The sequence below is a fragment of the Xiphias gladius genome, chromosome 6 (assembly GCF_016859285.1).
Source record: "Xiphias gladius isolate SHS-SW01 ecotype Sanya breed wild chromosome 6, ASM1685928v1, whole genome shotgun sequence".
Lineage (NCBI taxonomy): Eukaryota > Metazoa > Chordata > Actinopteri > Istiophoriformes > Xiphiidae > Xiphias > Xiphias gladius.
This window is the reverse complement of record NC_053405.1, coordinates 13,719,664-13,741,333: the sequence shown is the minus strand read 5'-3', so window position 1 is coordinate 13,741,333 and position 21,670 is coordinate 13,719,664. Positions and strand designations below refer to the sequence as shown.

The following is a 21,670-nucleotide window of genomic DNA, read 5'->3' as shown; positions in this document are numbered from 1 at the left end:
CTAACAGATTGAGCACTGTATTTGAGTGGATCATGTGCTCAAAGATCGCTGAGTGGCAAAAACCTAGCGGATAGTCAGCTGACATGACCAGAGTCTCCGTTGTTGAGTCACAGTCCCAGTCACTGTAGCTCCTCAAGGCTTTTAGGGGACTAGTCAAGGTAGCTGATAAGAGGACTTGGTGAAGAAAGACTCTGCCATGAGTCAGTATAAACTGCCTGTCTCAAGGAAGAAGCTTAATGCTGCACTCAGCTTAAACAGCTAAATTAATAATGCTAAATTTAGCACTTTTAAAACATTAAGTTCATGAGAAAAGTATGAATAAAATAATTAGGACAGCAACTAACAATTGTTTTAATTATTAAGTAATCTGCTTTTTTTTGTGGTCTTTTTTCCTTTTGTTTTAATTAATCAATGAATTGCTTAGTCTATAAGACATCTGAAAATTGAGTCCAAGGTGACATTTTTCATAACTATATTTGGCATTTTGCTTAAAAAAAATACTAATCAATCCACTAATTAATTATCAAAATAGCAGCCGATTAATCAAATATACTAATCTACTAATTGATGAATAAATTAAATAAACCTGAATAAAAGTGTCTTCAACATATTTTTTCTTGCTCCACTAAAGTGGTAGTAATATCATTTACAGATGTACAGAACAGGTCTTTTTACAGGTGTAAAACTACAGGTGTAATTGGTAACAATAATGTCCAATGTAGCTGTGCCAGTAACAGGTACCTTGTGTTGTGCCTTTTGGGACACTTAAATGGAACAGTGGCTTCATTAATGTTATTACTTACTGCACATCTTCCGTATATAAAGCCTATTAAATCACTGGTTGCCTGATTATCATTCACCATCAAGTTTAAGTTCATGATCTAAACAGATCATTTTAGGGTCAAGTAGGTAGAGCAAGACTTACGTTACTCTTACATATATGTCAGATAGTTTGAGGCTGGCTGGAAAACTCCCTCTGAACATGTTATGCAGAGCAAATGAAAACAAGACATGACAAGGGAGATCAAGAGAAAAATTTTCAGTGTGGTGTAGGCGCCTCCAGCTCACTCCGTGCCTCCTATCTTTGTTTAAGGTTGTCTTAATGAGAGGACAAACAGAGAAGAGTCGTGTCTCCATTTTTAAATGTCAATGTCATGCCCGAGACTGACAACTGATTAGACTAACAAGGGGATTCTGGGAAAGAAGAGCCAAATAATCAGATCTCTCCTACTAGCCTCCTAGAGAGTTTGGTGTGGGGGGGGGTCAGGGATAAGGTCTCATGTTTATTTATTGTTCAAGATTTAGTGGCTGGAAGTTGCATGCATTCGAAGACCAAGCAATAAAACCCATAGGCCAGCAGGATACCTATATTACTCTGATTGAAGCCTCAAATATTTTTTCTTGTATTTCAGCTTTCTTCAAGATGACAACCACATTATAAAACGTTGAACACGACCATGTTTACTTTTGTAATGCATTATTTTTTTTCAGTAGATAAACACACTATGGGAGGCATAGATTTTAGGAGACACTGACTTTACATGATGGGGGAAGTAGGTTTGGGGTTTTTTTTCTTAAGTGACAAAAAAAATTCACAAAGCTATTTTGATATCTGAGTCAAGGTTAAAGAAAAAATGTGTTCTGTTTTGTTTTGTTTTGTTTCATCTGACCCAAAGGGCTTTATTTCAACCACTTTTTATGGCGGGCAGTGTTTGCTGTTCATACACACACATTTTGAGCAACACCCTGCTTCGCATTTTTACAGTAATATGAAATCCCACCAGGAGGCTGATTGTTATAGCCAAGTTTTTGTACTTCGGCATAGCCCCACGAAAGCAGCCGAAGGCTAAATGTATTGCTAATCCTTTAAAGAGTGGCTCTTGGACACTTTCTGCTTCCCTTCCTCAAATCAGTGGCCCTACATTCACAGACCAATTTTCTCCGTTTCGTAGTCTTCTTCTGTCCTTCCCAGCGGTAAATAAAACTCTGACAGTTAAAGAGCTCTTCCAGACTGTCAGCCCAGCATTTTTTTTTTTTTTTTTTTTAAATCACCCAGCTGCCAGGGGGGAAAAAAATGATAATAATACATCCGGTTTCACATGACAGTGACAGCATACCGTGTGATAGTTGATCATCTCCTGCAGGCTCTCAGCAAACTTTGTGAGACTGGACTGTAGAGAGAAAAGAAGGACATCCATGAAAGAGGCAGAGGGAGAATGTCACCATATATTCTTAGCCCATGACGTTTAAGAATATAACAATAAAACAGAAATAACTGCACAGGGCAAACAATAAAAAGTAGGCCTGTATGAAAACAAGGCTGCACAAATAATAAACGGGATGAAATACAAATTTCTGCCGAGTGCTGCACCACAGACACGCCTGCACAGACACAAACTCTTCTGTCAGACAGGTATGGCTACATGGAAACCATGGTCTTTTCGGAGACAAATGAGAACTTGGGAAAAAATTCTTTTGGCTAAGTTACTCTCTCCAAATACATGAAATGGCTGAAGTTCAAACCCAAGGGAGAGGCATTGAAAGAAGTACACAAAGACAGAGAGGAAGTGCTTGCCTTGCCATGCAAAATTCATGTTAGAGAACAAAACAAAACAAAACAAAACATCTGACCCCGGCAAGACCCAGTGGACAGTACAGGATTTTATCAGGCCTCATTTTTTAAAATTTAGATTTAATCTGGTAATGTCATCAAGGATGAAAACACATTACTCAAGAGAGAAATTAAGGTAGTGCATGTAAATGGAGAGGAAGTGCAGGCCTCTTCACATCTGGGAACTAGGAGGAAGTCAGTTATGGTTTTACACTGTACTGATTCAAACTGATGTTTTTTTTAAATTTTACTATTGTTTAATAACTTAAAATGATATTAAATATTTCACCATTATATAAAATTTAAAAAGGGGCGTCCTCCCATCCAAAAAAATAAAAAGAAAATAAGAAAAAACCCCCACACTGCAATAGCACTAATGCTGGCGACTTTCTATCTGAGATCAAGCCAGATTGTTTTTCTGTTTACCTCGATGACCTCATCTCTGGTGGACTGCAGGGCTAACTCCCGGATCCCATTAACGAACTGCTTGTTGGCTGCGTTGTAGGCTTTCCCAGCATCAATCATCCCAATGCACAGCTTCACCAACTAGAGAGAAAAAGACAAAGAGGCAAATACTTAGGTGGGCAAAAAGAGAGAGAAATGTAGAAATGCAATAATAGACAGAAGCGGAGATAAGATGATAACACTTGAGGGAAGAGAAACTGAAAACAGTGCTGGTCGTTTCTTCAGGGCATTCATTCTTATCAAAAACACTTGAAGTTTCCTGCTACAAATAGATTCAGGAGTCGTGGTCGTCGGTGGATCTGCAGAACATAAGAATAACATTGAAAAACAAGATGCTTAGACAGCTTCTTTGTAATTAACAACAGGCCCTTCTTTCCCTTCTGACTCATCGGGGGCAAAAATGATTCCAGGTTACGTAAACTCACAACAAACTCTGGCCGTTCTCCATCCACTCCCACACAGGAGATGAGACAGCGTCATGTGCCTCTACAGTAAAAGCAGCTATATACTCAACTAAAAATGTTCATTTTAAGCAATTTCCTTAACTGATTAGTAAATGATGAACATTCAATTAATAAATAAAAACTGAAAAACTAAAAAGTCAAATTAACAAGTGATATGTTCATGTAAATAATACTTGTTATATAATATCAATTTTTCATATTTAAAAAAAAAAATGAATTTAGTCTCAAATATATAACTGTCTTAGTAGCTAAGGTTTAAAAGGTAAAAGGTAACTTTAAAAGTGACCCTTCGTGTTTTTGTCTTTATGTAAATCATTAATACATATGAGCGGGTCTTACAAGACAAGGTGGATGATGACCCTTTATTCGAATACCCTGGCACATGTAAACACCCACACACCATCATAATCTGCATTTCCTCTGTGATTTCATTTGCATAAAATATTTTTATTTTTGTTTCTGTTCCTGCAACACTTGTGGTCACACACATTCTGTTGTTGGAGCACCACATTTTGTTTGCTTGTTAGTATAGTATGCAGCAACACATTTTTATAAACTTTTAGTTTAGACTATGCAAGTCAGTACTTTTCTCCACTACACCATTACTCTAATGCATGCAGATTTATTTATAGTATATCATATTTTAGCATAAGCTTGTTGATATTTCTATAATTTTGCTTCTTTGATTACATAATTTCTTATTAAAATGTAGTCCAGAAATTAGAAAATTTTCAAAATAGAAGCTAGCATGAATACCGGGCGAGGAATTCTTAACACAGCCATAACACACCAGAGAGCCAATGTTACAGTCTCCAGTCTGTTTACAAACCCTCTTAGGAAAATATCCTCTTTAAGAGCAGATTTAATATTGACACGGTTCTCACTCACTCACTCACTCACTCACTCACTCACACACTCACACACTCACACACTCACACACACACAATATAACAGCCATACTCATGCACACAAACACAACCATTCTTCAGCAGATCAGTCTTCTATGGAGCAAAAGGAAAAGTGGGGCCGGAGCTGAGTGCCAGAGGTGGGGCGAGGAGGAGGGTGGGACTCTGTAAGACTGTGAGTCCAGGAACAATGACCTGGGATCTTCCAAGCTCGAGGCCTTGTCCTCAGCCAGTGAACAACTATTGTTCGGAGGAATTTGTTTGCAGTCAAAGCAGGGTACTGCTATTGGTTAACACTAGATTGTGTGGTTGGTTTACTGCTTTGATCTAGTTCATTTGAGTAAAATGAAAATCACACTAAGATACAGCAAACTATGACAAAAAAACAAAAAACAAAACAAAAAAACAAAAAAAATCAGTTTTAGCTTACTGTAAGTTACAAGGACTAGAATCTGTCTAACCTTGTTAAACACTGTAGTGATTCATGACTTCTAGGGATTATAGAGGTAAACTGTCCGATTACAGTACAAATTACAGTGTAATGGATTTTTCTTCATGTACAGTACTTTTGAAACACATACACACCCACATATTTAATCAAAGTGTGAGCCAGATGCACAGTGTCTATATTAAAGTCTTACTCAAAGGCAATCAGCCAGAGGATATAATGGGGACAAGGTCAGAGACAAACCTGCAACTTTCCATTCACAGGATGGCCTGTAGCTGCCAGTTCACACAGCAGAACAAATGAACAATTAACCAATGTTTTTCAAGGGTGGTACTCACTTTGTCGAGCTTGGATTCCAACTCACACACATCCCCCTCCACTTCCTCTATGGTGGCTCTGTGGGGATAGAAAAAAAAAAAAAACCAATTGAAATCAAGTGTAACCATGACTCAATACTGTCAACTTCACCGACACTGAGAGGCGTTCATATGCGACATGAAAAACAGAGATAAAAGACACAACGCAGGGGAATCATTATGTAAATAACATGTACTCCCTCTGTGCCAATATGGTTTATAATCTTTGTCAATTTATAACCATTTCCCTTTTTACCATCTGTCCTGCGTGTCCCGTGTCCACCAGTTACTGACTAATCAGATAAGAATGTTTAAAATAAATCGAAAATATATCTGCTTACTCTATATTACACTTCCTGCACTAGCTAAGACAATTACTCTAAGACAATCACTATTTTGACCTTAAGTAGAAAAGAAGCAATAAGCAGTGTATGCATATACTGTATAGTATAAGAGCAGCACAGTTATTACTGACATTATCTTGATTATTTTACCAGATTTTTTTGATCATGCTCTATGATTATGGGACTCCTATTTGCCCAACTGTCACATCTAAATCAACATCTTGACCATTTTTAAATACAGGAGTTACTTCAAGTGAAGCGTAACAATTCTGCTCCACGACATGCCGATATTCTACATTATAGCCTCTTTCTGATACATGATAGTATATACACCGATCAGAATGGTGCATATTATTTATGTTTATATATACGCAGACACACACACATATGTTCACCATTCAGCCACAACATTAAAACCGGTGACTGGTTTTAATGTTGTGGCTGATCAGTGTATTTGTGAAGTACTGTCAAAAGCTCCATTAGACGCAGCCCAACTGAGAGCTGCCATTTTGGGTAATGGCACAGGGCTGGAGTCAGGTCTGGCATTGTGCCCTTTAAAACGTGACAAAGCACAGCTTGGTTCTCCACAGGATCAACAGCCTACGAGCTTCACAGTGCCACGACAGGAGAAGAAGAAGCTCAAACACCTGATCCCAGTGCTGGCTTGGTGAACTAATCTCCACTCATCTTTGTAATAAATTGTACCGTTTTAACAGGTTACTGTGGCCTTACTTCAATCTAGGAAAGGTAGATAGAGTATTAGAAAGATTTTCATAAGACACCTAACATTTAAGGGAGCAAAAAGGCAATAAATAAGACAAATGCAACCACTACTAATAATGTTATATGGAGGTATTTCTTCTTCTCTGAGCTGATGTTTTGCTGTGTAAGCACTGATCATGTCCTATTTGTGAAAAACAGCAGCAAAAGACACCATTTGGAGATGAACAGTGGAGGACAGAGCCAGGAAAGAAAATGTTTGTTGGACTTCATATATTATAAAAAATGACTGAAGATACAACAGTAAAGAGCAGAGAAAAGCAGTGCTGTGTCACACAGTTTTATCATACAGCTACTTGTGGCTCTAAGCTGATGCGTGTTCCACATTTAAAACAGTTTAGCCGTAATAATTTGTAGAAATGCAAGTTTACACAATGGGAACATTGGAAAGGTTTACATCTAGTGGTGCAGCTGGAGCACTCCCTTTCTGTTTGTTTCTGGTAAAACTGATCATCCAGATTTTAGGCTTGTTATGCTGTTGCCCTCAGTGTAAATCACTGAAGATAAGAACATTAGTTTAAAGCCTGAACGTAAATGTCACTATTTCCAGTCAAGGGAAAACTGACAAGATATCATGCAGAACTGTGAGTGTGGCAGCGTGTGTGTCATGTGTCTTTATAGAGCAAAGGGATTAAGGCAGACAGCCCGCAGTAGCAGTGGATGGCATTCACCCGATCCCCTACAGCTGTTTCTTCTTGAGTATGGTATCACACTGACAGCTGCCAACATCTGGTCACTGTCAGGGAAAAACAGGAGGCTGATTGAACTAGATGTGCACTTTCAATAATGGATGTCGGAATGAGGAATTGCCACATACATGTAGAGAAAGCTTTTACTGCATATAGAGAAGAGATTTATAGAACATGGTTATGTCTACTCTCTAAAAACCCAGTCTGTTTCAAGTACTTTGCAAACTATGTCCTTAAAATTGAGCATCAAAAGTGTTTTGTCAATTTCTTAGTCTTATTTACTTACTATCTGTTAGTATACTATGACTTTATTATTTATTTTATTGTATACTAAGCAACAGAAATAATATTATGATGTCACCTACATTCATTTAACAAAATGCACAAGACTAAAAGCTTCGATCATAAAATTTGATCTGAGTTCTGTTCTTACTCCACCTACAGTAAACACACCTAAATAATTTTGTTTATTTTATGAACACATTCCTTGAGAGTCGAGGACAGCTTGAGATGTGTTGGATTTTATGTGAAGAGGGTTGTATTGTAAAGTACTGTCTGTGGTCGGTAGTTTTAGACTAACAAATTCTTCTACTCTGTAATCTGATGAAATCTACATGTTCAATTGCATTTGTCTTATTTACATAAGCTTTTACAGTCGTGCTTCATCAGCAAGATACAACGCTGACCTAAACGCAACCTGTACACCTTTAAATTACTCCTGCAACAGAAAATAAGTGATTAACTGAGTTAGAGGTACTATAGGTATTCTATTCTTAGGAACTGCAATATTTGTACCGAAATCTCAAGTAGCAGAATGCAAATTGGGGACAAACCGTCTGGCTGCATGACAGCCCCAGTGCTGCCAAGAATCTGCCCTCCTTAAGTGCGTGACTGAGTCACAAAGTCGTCGCTATCTTCGGGAGTGGTGCTCCACTGCTGAAGCGGAGCTCAAAGCTAGCTGGGCTGGTTAGTTTTTGCCATGGATGAAATGTATCTATGATGTTCAGTTGCTGGCTATGCTACCAGGAGAATTAAATAACCTGGTGTTGCAGCTAAGTGTAATTAACCAGAAAAGAATGCACAGGCAGCAACTCCATCATTCAGCAGGTTGAATTGTGTGGATGCCAAAACCACACTGTTGAGCCTGCAGAAACTAACATGAGCCTAATTTAGCCAAATATGTCGGGTGCCAGCCTAAGGGGCTAAACCCACACTGCCTAAATGATGTGTTGTATGGCAAAGGTAACTTTACTCATTTTGTGAGTTTTGATTAATACATATGAACCTAAACTTGAAGAGCGTGTACTGGCATCAACTTCACTGATTTTTCTATATGTTCTGTACTCTATAATTCAAAAACAGAGAAGAGAGAAAGAGAAAGGCTTGCAACATGGGAACAGTGTCACAGAGTTGAAACACTGTATTGTTCGTTTTTATGAGATTTTGTTAGCAACCCAAACACAGCAGAATGAACTGAGGACTTAAGTAGACAAGGAGGGCAGAAGCAGGATAAAGAGTAAGAGCCTGATTCTCTCACACAGACATTAAGCCTGGTCAAAAGTGGAAGAGCATGTTACAAGCCCAGTTTGCCTTTGTCAGTTGCTACAGGCAACTCCATTTCTTTGATTAATCCCCCATGATCATGACTGTTTTGCTGAAAGGTCCTAGCTTCTGACTTCAAGAGGATTTGGCCTGTTGTTGTTTTTTTCTACATTCATACACTGGACATTTGGCTGGTATAAGTGCAGTGACTACAACACTGGTGAGTACAAACCCCAAATTACTGGCTCAGCCAAAAAAAATAAAGGGATTGGGTATTTACATTGACATCAGATAACCTGCACAAACGGCAACTAAATAATAGCAAATCAATCAAATAAAAGCTGTCCGATAGAGCAAGTGGAGCATGGGGCACGCTAATTCTTCTATGAATATCATCTAATTATTTGAAATACACGCTGTAACCAGATCTGCGGGATCATCTAGGTACACACTGGCTTCCTCACTTGTTTTCCACACTACTGGGTTAAAGTTTGTACGAGAGGGAAGCAATCCACGGGAAGTATTTTTCATACACTCAAAAACACCTGTCGCTCTGTCCTTGATAAAAGCACCCTACCCAACCTGAATCAGTGTAGCTGCTCGGGAGCAAACAGCAGAACACCTGCTGTGGTTGCAGCTCTCAGATGGTCGAGAAAAGGTCAGGCACTTCCAGCCAGCTTTCCCCGAAAAATTAAATGGTTTTCGAAAAATTAGCCTTGGAAGCTTAACTGAATTCTTTGTCAGTCAGTCAGTCACTCTCAGGCTTTTTAAGCAACCACATGATCATGACTATTTCCCTCTAATCTCGAAATCTGAGGCTGCAGAGTGAACTTGTGAAAGTGCTGACAGAGGATAAGAAAAGGAGGGGCCCTGGCAAAATGAAAATCTGGGCCATTGCCTCACAGCTCTGACCTTGGAGCATGTCCAGCCTGCCTGAGTCTAGATAATGAGCAGAAGAGGAAAGCGGGAGAGAATGAGAGAATGAGAGAAACAGTCACACATTACTCTTTTTCACAGGAAAATATGTGGTGATGCATACATGGCACTAATACAAGACAAAAATACATTGCAAATAGAAAAAAAAGAGAGGGAACATAGGAGAAACACTGGCAGTACTCAAACTGGCAATTCAACTGATATTGATAAACCGCTGCTGAACCAACACTCTTTCCATAGCTGTCTGCTGACTGTTTATCTTCACTCTTGATGAAAAAGTTAAACTACCAACTGAGCTCGTTGGGATTCTGCAGGTCAAACAAGAGTGCTCTTGCATCAGTATTTACACTGCAAGGTCCTTCAGTCGTTGCACAATGGAGCTCATGTAAAAGGAAATCACATGGTTTACGCGAACTTTGAGATAAACAACATTTAAAGCTCTTTATCCTAAGTTTTCAAAACATGATAATGAAGAGTGTAAGCTATAGAACGGAGGTTTGTTGTCAGTTTATAAGGAGCTTTCAAGAAGGTTGCGAAGAAATGGTTTATGTTGTATAGATTTGAGCACAAGATACTTCACCTACATAATCCGTGGAGATACAGTTTATATCTATGTTGATACAACATAGTGAAGTGGGTTTTTGGTCAACAGTGTAGAAAACTAGAGTAAGAGCTGAGCATTAAGTCACTGAATCTTTTTAGTGTGAAGAAATCAAAGCGTGTGCTGATGGCCATGAGAAATCGTTCTCATGCTCTTTGTCAGTGAGGGCAGAGATTATCTGAACACTCCCAGAAAACTGAAAACTAGAAAATAAGAAGCTTAGCCGACGTATATTTCTCCAAACTTTAAGGCAACCATTTTCTTCTACTTCCACTTAACAAAGCGAACGGTGAATAGGAGGGCTCATGTTTTCCTACAACACTCAGAAATACTTCACACACATCCTCACACACCCTCAATATAGTGATACAATGTCATCGAAACACTGCATTATGGCGTCAATCTCTAAACAGCCCACGTGATGCGATAACATAGACTAGATGATAAGCATACATCCGGGATGATGCAGATATTCTGCTCTGTGAATAAGGGGATTCTGGCCGAACATCGGACGTGATGTAGTCCGTGGACAATCTCGTCACACTGAACTCCCGTCCATTAGACCAAACAACAGTCACGATACGCCATTTCTGCCCCCCTTTCATTTCAGGTGTTTTTAAACAGCATCATTACTGCAGCATGGAATGGAGCCCCGAACCCCGGCAGGATTAAGGTGTAATAAACACACACATCTTATAGTTTAGTTCACTCTCTTTGAGGATTTTGTATTTCATTAATTTAGGCTGTTCAGTTTTGTGCTGCAGTGATTAATCAATTAATTAATTGGATAATTTTTAAGAATGTATTAATTGTTTCAGTTTTTTTTTTTTTTTTTTTAAAGCCAAACATTCTTTGGTTACAGCTTCTCAAATGAGAGGATTTACTGCTTTTCTTTGTCATATATAAAAGTTAATTGAATATTTTCAGTTTTTGGAATTTTGGTCAGACAAAACAAGCAAATCTCTGAGAAACTGTGACTGCCATTTGTTCACAGTTTTTAATATTTTCTAGACTAAATGTTTAATCAAGAAAATATTTGGAAGATTAATCAATAATAAAAATATTTGTTAGTTGCAGCCCTACTTCAAATAGCTTCTTTTGTCCATGCAGCAGTCCGAGTCTCAAAAATACTCAATTTACTATAAAAGAGGAGTAATGAAACCAGCAAATATTCACATTTAAAATTTAAAATCAGTGCTAACGGACTTTTGGCATTATTGCTTAAAAAAAACAAACTAATTATCAGAATAGTTGTTGACCTTTTTTTTTGTTGATTTAGTCAACTAATTGGTTCAGCCTTAATCTCATATATGTGTCATTAAACCTTGCTTTTTGGGGTTCATTCTATTCCAGCTCCTAACAAAGTAACTGTCAAAGAAAACTGTATTAAAGAAGTAAATGCTCCAGACTTCGTGTGAGCAGCTCCAAGTACATTTGCTGTGACTAGACAGTTTTTGGTTTTAGTCATTCAACACCAAAGAGAAATCATATCCAACCTCATTTGTTGACCTTTACAGCTAACAGAGGACTCTCTGGGACAAAGCTGGGCTGGTTGGAGTCAATTCCAGCAGAAAAGTAAAAGAAAACAGAAACATGTGATTACTAGCTTTTTCACTACACGGAACCATATAAATTAGGAAACTAAAACATAATGTTTTGAGTGCTATTTGGGTGTGAGGGTGAAACTGGTCCTAAATAAATAGAGATGTGTGGTATGAACCAGACTACAACCCATGAAGAAGAAGAAAAAAAAAGCCTGACTTGTGAACCACATCAGTGAGAAAGAGGCTAACTCAGCATCACTGAGGGAAAGTCTGGGTCCTAGTTCTCTTTCAGTCGACCAACATCACGCAAAGGGACACTGATCGACAGTATATGCCAGACAGAGGTCAAAAGTACTGAATGTCTGAGAGCACAGTCACCTGCTTGGATTATACTGGTCTGGCAAATAACACTAGAAATAATTACGAGAATTAAGTTGCAGTTTACATCCATGTCTGTACAGACTGACGTAATATATGTAGTGAAGACTTGGAGGGACTTTAATAAAAAGCTATTAAGTGCTTTTTTATTATAATTAGCGTATGAATTCTTGAGTTATGGCCAAAAACATGTTTTGTGGTCAAAGATCACGGTCACTGTGACCTCACGTCCGTCCCATGCCTGTGAATGCGATTTATCAGGAACGCTGGGAGGGAGTTTCATTACATCAGGCACAAAATTTCACTTGGACTAAAGGATGAACTGATTAGAATTTGGTGGTCAAAGGTATATTCAAAAGGTCAAAGGTCAACTTCAATGTGACATCATATCGTTCTGCAAATACACTTTTCTGGCCACTATTTAACACTATAGCTCAGGAACGTAAGGGGAGATTATGATCATATTTCCTGCAACTTGACTGGTTGATGGAGGCTTACAACTGCGAGGCAGTCATTCTAGTTATACCTGTAAGCTAGCAATCTGTCAACAGCCACAAGATAAGCTAAACAAACTAACTGCCACACTGAAACTTTTCCACTGAAATTTTCTACTTTGAAATCTATTGACTTTGGGTGTCTGACTTAGCTTCCAATCATCTCTAGACAGTCCATAGGGAATGACACACTGTTCCCATCACTCGCAAAATGCAGTGCAAGTTGGAGTCAACCTGCTAGTGTTGCCTTAATTTAGGTCCATTTGTAGAGATTTTATTTGAATGTGTATTTTTTTTTAAAAATAGATATATTTGAATCCACCATGATTCAATGTAGTAAAAATTAGAACTCCAAATAATGTTTGTTTTCATTATAGATTTATGTGTTTATTTTTTATGTAATTATATAATAATATAAAATAATATTATTTTAAACATCACAAAATTAGTGAAAAATGACCTTCACAATTTCTCAGAGTCCAAGATGGCATCCTGAAATAACTTTTTATGTTCAACCAACAGTCAAAAACTCCAAAATATTCTGTTTACAATGGGGCAGCAAGCAGCAAATTCAAACATTTGCAAATGTTTTGCCTTTTTTGCTTGATGAATAACTTAACTGATCAAAAAAAATTACTGATTAAATTCACAGAAATGAAAACGTGTGTTATTGTAGTTACCTTGAGTAAACATCCGCATAAAAAAATTGTGTTATTTTCACAGTGGGGGACTAATATTCTTAAACTGCCAACAAACCACCCATCATTAACAACAGAAACGGACAAAGCTCTGGATTTTTTCTGCGCTTGTTGCCCCCCAGCTGTTAGTCAGAGCCATGACTATAGAGTAATGTCTTCTATAAAAACTGAGACACCTAATTCTTTTGCAGTGATTCACGGACCATAATCCAAAACAAAGACTACGACCTCTCTGGCTCCTTGTGGCTGTTGGCAGCAGGCCAGCTGGCTCTGTGTACTCTGCATGCAGGAGTGAAGTAGTTGAGCACGTCTGTCATTCACGCTGCCAACACAATACGGTCTTCTGTAGGGCATGTGGCACAGACCTTAGCACTTCAAAGACATATGCCCACACTCAAAGACCACTTGCTCCTTACATATTTTCACTTTCCTCCTCAATGGAAGATGTTTTCTAATACAGATGTTCTGCATTGGCTGGTATGAATGGAAATCTGTTTCCACTGTACATTATCTGAACTGCTATCTATGAGGAATCTCATATAGGGCTGTAATGATTAGTCAATTAATTGATCGGTGGATCAGACAGAAAGCTAATCTGCTTTTTTCAAGCAAAAATGCCTAACATAATCTAGTCACAACCCCTTAATAGTGCTGTTTTTATTTGTTTTACATGATGCTTAACTCAATATCTTTGGGTTATGAAGGGTTGTCCGGACGTCATGTTGGGCTTGAGGAAATTTTAATGGTCATTTTTCACAACATTGTGTCATTTGAGAAATAAAATGATTCATCAAATCATCAAGAAAATAACTGGAAGATTAATTAGTAATGAAAATAATTGTTGCAGCCATTATGTCATAATCCAGTTTGTTTTTCCCAGCCCCAAACTGATTCATGTTGAGTATCTGTTGGAACTGATACCATTCCCATATTTATATTTTCCTGTATAATACAGCTTCAAACTCCAAACTCTGCCCAAAGCAGGCTTACCTCAAAATGAATATAACTAATCCAGTTTAGATGCCTGACAGCTAAATGGCTCTGCTGTATAACTTTCCTTTAATGTTTTCTAATTAGATTTTGAATAGTGTCCAGCAGTGTTTTGTCATTTATTCTTCCCTCCTGTGCTTTTACTGTCAGTAATGTCCCGATACTTAGGAAGGTGATGGTGTTTGCTTTGAAGTTTTTAATTTACAGTCTAAAGCCTGCCATGAAAGCTTAACATCAGAAATTAAGCAGCTTTATTCAACTGTGCTGAAATGACAGCGGTGGTCGTTGCAAACAATTGAACACTTTGAATCTGTTACTGTGGATGGAAACATGAAGAATGGGGTGAGCTTCAGTGCTGTGACGTAGATCCTGTAATTGTTAGAGAACAGAGCAGGGGTGATAGGGAGGGGAGTGGGGTGGGGGTCCCACTGTGGTAAAACCCACCATTAGACGCACAAGCTTCAACAACATCAACAAGATGAGGTCATTTCTTAAAGATAAACACTTACACGGGCTTTGGGAAATTCTGCCTGGTGTTGTAATGAATGAACATTAACATCAATTTGGCACTTAGTGTACATCCTCAGCCTCCCTACGTCATACACAAGCTGTAGGAAGGAAACACAAACTGAGGAGAGGGTGGGGGTCACAACTATTTTTCGATATCTGCAGTAAAAACCGAGGAGTGATTGTGAGCAACAGGCTAACAGGTTAATGTGTTAACAATTTTTTTTCTGCATGACAGAAAACTTTACACATTATTGACAGTGTTAAACAGGAGTAAATACTCTGACAACTGGAAATAACAATCATTTTCATTGCTGATTAATCTGCCGAATATTTCCTCAATTAATTGATTCATCGTTTGGCTATAAATTTCATAAATTGGTGAAAAACTCCCCTCACAATTTCCAGGGGTTCAAGAGGACACCTTCAAATGTCGTGTTTTGTCTGACCAACAGTTTAAAACTTAAATATAATTAATTTACAATCCTATTAAAAAGATAAAAACAGAAAATTCCTCATATTTGAGAAGCCGAATCAAAGATTGTATTTGCTTGAAAAATAACTTACGTGATTAACATATCATCAAAATAGTTTATGATTCATTTTCTGTCAGTCAACTAATCAACTATAATCGACTAGGTGTTTCAGTTCTGCTTTGAACAACTTCAACAGGAAAATAAATTACAGTTTCTTTGAGATGCCACAGCTCTGATAAAATATTGATACACGTTTTAATTTATTTTAATTTATTTTAAACTGCGCTGCCATACACTAACTGAAATACAACTGTGTCCCACAGTAGCATTTCAAATGGGCCAGTGTTAGTCCTCACATTTCATTAGCTGTTTATTTCCTTTATAAATAACCATTAAAAGGAAATTGACTGCAGCTCAATTAAATCAAACTGCAACAAACCCCAGCATGCTAAAAAGCCTGCAGCAGGACTCCCATGGGAAACTAATCAGGGTGTATCGCAGTAAGAGCACTCCTCAGCAGGCCCTGGGTTCTGTATTAGCAGAGACTGTCAGTAATCTGCTGGCTCTACAGCTGCTGTAAGTGACTCAGGGTAAACTGTAGCCGGGGGTGTTCGACCAATGACGTCACATCATGGTGCTCAGCCAAGCTCACAATCAGCAAAACCAATCAGGAGCGAGCAATCATGTAATAAAGATGAAGATGAGAATTAAGACAGGAATGTTGCTCCTAATCACATAAATATGCTCACTTCTGGGCAGTTCATTTCTACTAGGTATTAAACATTATCTTTTGTGTCGTTTTATTTTTTAGTCTCTTGATGTTATGCTTTCTTGCACGGCCTATTTAGAATAGAATATCATAACATCTAAGCTCCACAGATGTTCAAACTTTTCGTCAACTGGACAGAAATTAGGCCAAACAAATTGTCATTATTATTGTTTTTAAAACTAGCAATACAAACATCACATTTGCTACTTTTAATATTAAAAATATACAGCAGATATTAGCAAACAGCATTTGTTCTTATATATGGTACATGTGGGGAGAAAAACCACAGTCCTGTGAAGGGAATTTTCAACTCTCATAGTTGAAGAGGAGCCAGTAAAGCTCTCGAGAATAGTCTAATGTCTACTCTCAAGTGGAAAACTAGGCTACTAGTGTTTACTGCCAAAAATACATAATTTCTGCACTAGTGCATCTCTCCTCGGGGCTGAAAGCATGGTTTATGACCAAAGACAGCTTCTCAACTAAAATGAGGATGAGAGAGGGTTTAAAAAAAATAAAAAAAACGGGTGTGCCAAATTACCACTTGAAAACAACCCTCTCCACATTTGGGGGCTCCATATTCTCTGGCACATACTTGAAAGCAAACACCAAAATGGAAACAGATGTTGAGCGACTAAGAGCTGCTCCACGCTGGTGTATATTCCATGTTTTCATCCAGCCTCTCTTTCTCTCCCGCTCCTCTCTGGCTAAACATAACCAGTGGGGGTTGGAAAAATGACAGTAAAACGATGGTGGTCAAAGTGGAAAACTGTGCTGTGAAAATCTCAAATCCGTCCCAACCCGTCAGGATGAACCCACAGCAGACTTAAAAGTCAGGAAACATTGACAGATGACTCTCCCGAAGGACAAAGGTCAATAATAATATGGATAGAGATGGGGCTATGTGTTTAGCTTTGACACCTTACTGCAGAGGATCATGGGAAGCAGCTTCCAATTAGACTAAAGTGATTAAAAGGAGATCGGAGAGTGTTCATAATGTTGATATTCATGTGGTGCAAAAATCTAATGTTTGTTGTCCATAAAACTACACAGGCACAGAGCAAAACAGTGACAAAAATAACACACACCAGTATTGTTTGCCCAGAACTGAATCAAATTACATGTTTCTCTCACATACAACTTGATATGTACAGTAAGTTCGACATACTGTACAGCACAAAAACAGCTTGATAAGAAAATCGTCTACCTCCAAGGAAAAGGTTTCTGAGGAAAATTCAGTTATAAATATAGCACCTTTGACATATACTGTATATTTCTGCTGGAGAGTAGTAAAACTTTAGGCATGCTATGGCGGAAAAGTTTGAACTGACCATGTATACCAGAATACATGTGATGAGACAGCAAATGTTGACTCGGTTAGCAGTATTTTTGTCTCATTAATTTTCAAATCTTACAACAGTGCAGACAATATTTGATGGGTGACATTGGTAGACAGTAAGAACAGAAAGGAGAGGCAGAGGTTTTACTTTTACAGAAACAAAAGGTGAGCTACTGTATAATTTGCTTTCGGGTTGCAATTAAGGATTACTTTCATTATGGATTAATCTGCAGATTATTTTCCCATTAATCAATAAATCGCTAATCTATACATGTCAGAAAATAGTGAAAATATACCAATGACAATCTCCTTAAATTTTAAGTGACGTCTTCAATTTGCTTTTTTGTCAACAGTTCAAAACCCAAAGATATTCAGTTTAATATCACGCCAGACAAAGAAAAGCATCAAATCCTCACAGTTTAGAAGCTGGAACTAGATGATGTTTGGGATTTTTGCTTGTAAAATTACTGAAGTGATAAATCGTCCAATCATTTTAGCTCCAAGTTGTTTACAATATTCTGACGAATATGTTTCATAAGTGTGTTTTTACATGTACTGTCTTTATTTATTGAAGCTACCTAGATCCTCTGCCTGGGTTGAATTGGTGGAGCTATGCTGGAGTTATGCCAGGTCAACAAACTTTATGAGCCAATAACAATGATGAAGGTGTAACTTCTCGACCAATAACAGGTGCATTGAAGTTACAGGAAGGTCAGGGAAATGTAAATCAAGCATTGTTTGTACACAGCCAGAGTCCTCAGAAGAGGTCTGATTAGGCAAAATAAGTGAAAACAGCTCTGTGCGTAAAGCAGGGCCTCTTAACAGTGTTGCGGTATTGTTGCAGAAATCAAATAGCTCACTGAGCCATCCAGCCTAAAATGCTGGTGTTGATGTTTGGAAGTTTCCTGAATTCAATAAAGACTTTGGAGCTGGCCATTGTTGATTTACCATTTATTTATTTATTAATAATCAGGGATGAAACTTCATACATAAATGACCGACTATCAACAGGGGAGAGGTATCATTCGAAGTCTATGGGAAAGTGGTATTATTTATGGAGCGAAAGTCACTGGCTAAACGTGTCATTTTCAGACAGACAATGTCTGTTCACCACAAACTTCAAAGACTGCGTATAACGCTGCAACTATAGCTGAAATGATTAGTCCATTAATTGATTAATTGATCCACAAAATAATAAAATAAAATCTGCAGCTATTTTGATAATTGATTAATAACTTCTTTAATTTTTCAAGCACAAACCATGACAAAATGCGAAATAATCTCCCGTTCTTAGTACCCAAATGGCAAGATTTACTGCCTTTCTTTCTAATCTGAATATCTTTGGGTTTTGGACTGTCTGTTGAACAAAAGAAGACATTTGAATAGGTCACCTCAGTCACCTTGGGTTTTTTTGCACTATTATTGACATTTCATACGCCCAGCGATTAATACAATAGTGAAAATAATCGTTAGTTGCAGCCCTAGTTGAAACAGCAGCAAGTGTACCAGTCAGCTGCCATGCTTTTAAGAAATACTTATAAGTAATAGACCAATTAGATTGTTCAGCTAAATGTACACATTTTATAACGGTGATATAACTGCTGAGGTCCTCATACCCCAGTCATCCTGGTAATACACAAGGGTGTTTATCACCAGAGTGTTGAACCAGCCAACTTCAAGTAATACAGCTGACTGAGAAGTTTTCCTTTATTCAAACCCCTGACTGTGGTCCTAAAGGAAATGCTCGGCTTTAAAAAAAAAAAAAAAAAAAAAAAAAAAGAAAGAAAAAAAGGTTTCATTCTTCTGCAAACAACTTTCTAACATCTGTTCCTCGTTTTTGTGAGAGAGGATGTTGCAGCAGCAGAGGGAGCGTGGGCTGAGGGAGGAAGGAGGGAGGCGCTTTCTCATATCTCTGGAAAACGCAAACTGAGTGAGGAGGAAGTTGAGAGCAAACATCCCATTTTACACAGCTTCTACAGCTTGAAGAAGTGGCAGAAGAAAAAAATGTTGTGAAGTGACACTGCTGCCTGGAATGCATTGCAAGAGCAGCCACCACCTGACCGAACTGCTGAAGAGCTCATTTTCACTTTGGAGTGGATCCAGCCATTACTCAGAGGTCCTACCAGCAGCTAAATACTTACTAAACACTACTAATGAAATTATGAGAATAGAAAGTTTTCATTTTCGGACGTACTACCTACTGTGGCTGGTCCCTGCAAAGCTGAAACAATCAGACAATCAGTCGATCGACAAAAAATTAATCAGCAACTATTTTGATAATCAACTAATCATCAAACCAATAATACCCACTGTTCATTGGTTTCAGCTTCTTCAGCGAGAATAACTTTCACATTTAAAAGGCTAGGAGTTTTGTTCGTCTTAAGTAATATTAAACAAAACTCTAAACAAATATTCTCTGATTCCAGCCCCTAAAATGAGTATCTTTGGGTAATTGGATTTTTGAGCGTATGAAATATGACATTTGAAGATGCCACGTTCCGCAAGGTTGTGATGGCCATTTTTTAAAACCATTTTTGACAGTTGATCGAAAAATTAATCGGCAGGCTAATCGATAATGAAAATAATCGTTAGTTGTAGCCCTCTCGGGCAATAAGAACAATTTGAAAATGTCAACTTGTGCTTTGGGAAATTACGATGGCCATTATTAACCATTTTACAGCCCAAACAATCAATCGGTTAAATCAGAGAATAACTGACAGATTCATCGACATGAAAATAATAGCTCGCTGTAGTCCTGAGAGGTGCTCCCCTCATCTGAATGAATGCTGGTAGGTGACATACTTACTCTATAGGTCACTTCACAATTTTATTTTGACAGCTACTGTGGCTGGTGGGAGAGAAGTGAGTTCCCTGTGTTGTCAATAGAAATACCTACAAGACTCCATAATTCCAGTTATTTAAGCAAGTATATTGTAGGTTGGTGTATGAAACACTATAAGAATTAAAGCAGGAGAGTTTGAAAACACTGCGGACGTGATGACGGAGCCACTGGACCAGGGCGTAAATTGTCCATGAGTGTCCCTCTGTATGCTTGAAATTTTAAACAACGGCCAGTGAAGGCTACTGGCACAAGCCGTGACTTCCCGCTTTCATATTTAACATATTTCCATCCTTACATAATTTATAAACAGAACACAGGCACCGGAACAGCCTGACACCGCACATACGTGCCCACCACACCGGTCAGCGGGTTAATGTTTGTTTTCCTTGCCCCCCCATCAGGCAGCCTCCCCTGCTGGCCCCAGCTTTCTTACAAATATAGAAAAGTAGCAGGCGGCAAACAGCTAGCTAGTTACTGCTGATTAGCCTAAAGCAGCTAGCTGGACCCCCCGATGATAAACGAATAACCACTAAAGGGGGACAAAAGCCTGGCTGTCAGCACTCACCTGAACCGTGGGGAGTCCTTCAAACACTCCTCGAAATCCACAGTTATCTTCATTTTGCCGCAGTGAGTGGCCCCGCAGACTTGCACTTGCTCTCTATCTCTCTCTCTCTCTCTTCTCTCTGTCTCTGTCTCTGTCTCTGTGTCGCTCTCTCTCCTATTAAAGACAATAATCCAGGCTGAGTCCTTCTGGCTAATTAGCTTGTTTGCTAACGTTGCGGTTGCCTCAGTCCGACCAGCTGGCTCCACTCTGTCACCGCACTGCTAGCCAGCTAGCCTCCGAGGGGCCAGCAGCTACGAGTAAAAAGTCGCGGCGGTGCAACCATAAACGACCGTAATGCTGAATGTGTGAGTGCCAGGGACGCACTGGGCAAACTATTTCGGACGCGGCGGTCAGCGGCGAAAACGAGAGAGGGTCGTCCGGTTGCTGGTTAGGTCATAGCAGCCAGTGGGAGAGTGGAGCTTTTTTTCCTTCGCCGCACGCACTACAGATACAGAGATCGTCTATACCGGGAGGAGGGATCACCGTCCAGAGCGCATCCTGCCCCGGTTCTGCGAGCTTGTGGAAATGATGAGTCATTTACGAAACCAGTTAAAAAAAAAAAAAAGTTTTGTCTTATCATCTTCTGATAAGGCTCACGATTTATTAACAACATAGACATACTCCATTTACATTACTATGGAAAAATGTATGGTTTTGTTTACCTGATTATGACACTGGAATTCTTCCTTTTATTTTTATTTAATTCATTTTTTTTTCTTATGTCCAAGTTTTATGTTCCTAAAATCGAAATTTACCGGCAAAAAGCCAAATGTCTCTGCGCTGAGCGTCTGTGTCAAACAATACATTTCATCTGTAGCTGAATGTAGTAACGAAAACATAGAACACGTGTAAGCTTTACAGGGTTTTTATGCTATTTATTTTTCTTTCTCT

The 21,670-nt window shown here is 38.5% G+C and overlaps 1 protein-coding gene across 3 annotated transcripts in view; it reads right to left on the bottom strand.

The window, feature by feature from the left end:
- The window catches only part of LOC120790560 (arf-GAP with coiled-coil, ANK repeat and PH domain-containing protein 2-like), a 55,338-nt gene extending 34,123 nt beyond the window's left edge, over nucleotides 1-21,215 (bottom strand). For all 3 annotated transcript variants that reach the window (XM_040128220.1, XM_040128222.1, XM_040128221.1), the window contains exons 1-4: nucleotides 20,741-21,215; nucleotides 5,232-5,289; nucleotides 3,038-3,157; nucleotides 2,118-2,171 (exon numbers count right to left, since the gene is read on the bottom strand). In XM_040128220.1, the coding sequence (XP_039984154.1) occupies nucleotides 2,118-2,171; nucleotides 3,038-3,157; nucleotides 5,232-5,289; nucleotides 20,741-20,793 (285 nt within the window). In that variant the 5' untranslated portion in view covers nucleotides 20,794-21,215. The remainder of the gene's footprint in view (nucleotides 1-2,117; nucleotides 2,172-3,037; nucleotides 3,158-5,231; nucleotides 5,290-20,740) is intronic.
- Nucleotides 21,216-21,670: the final 455 nt, after the last annotated feature.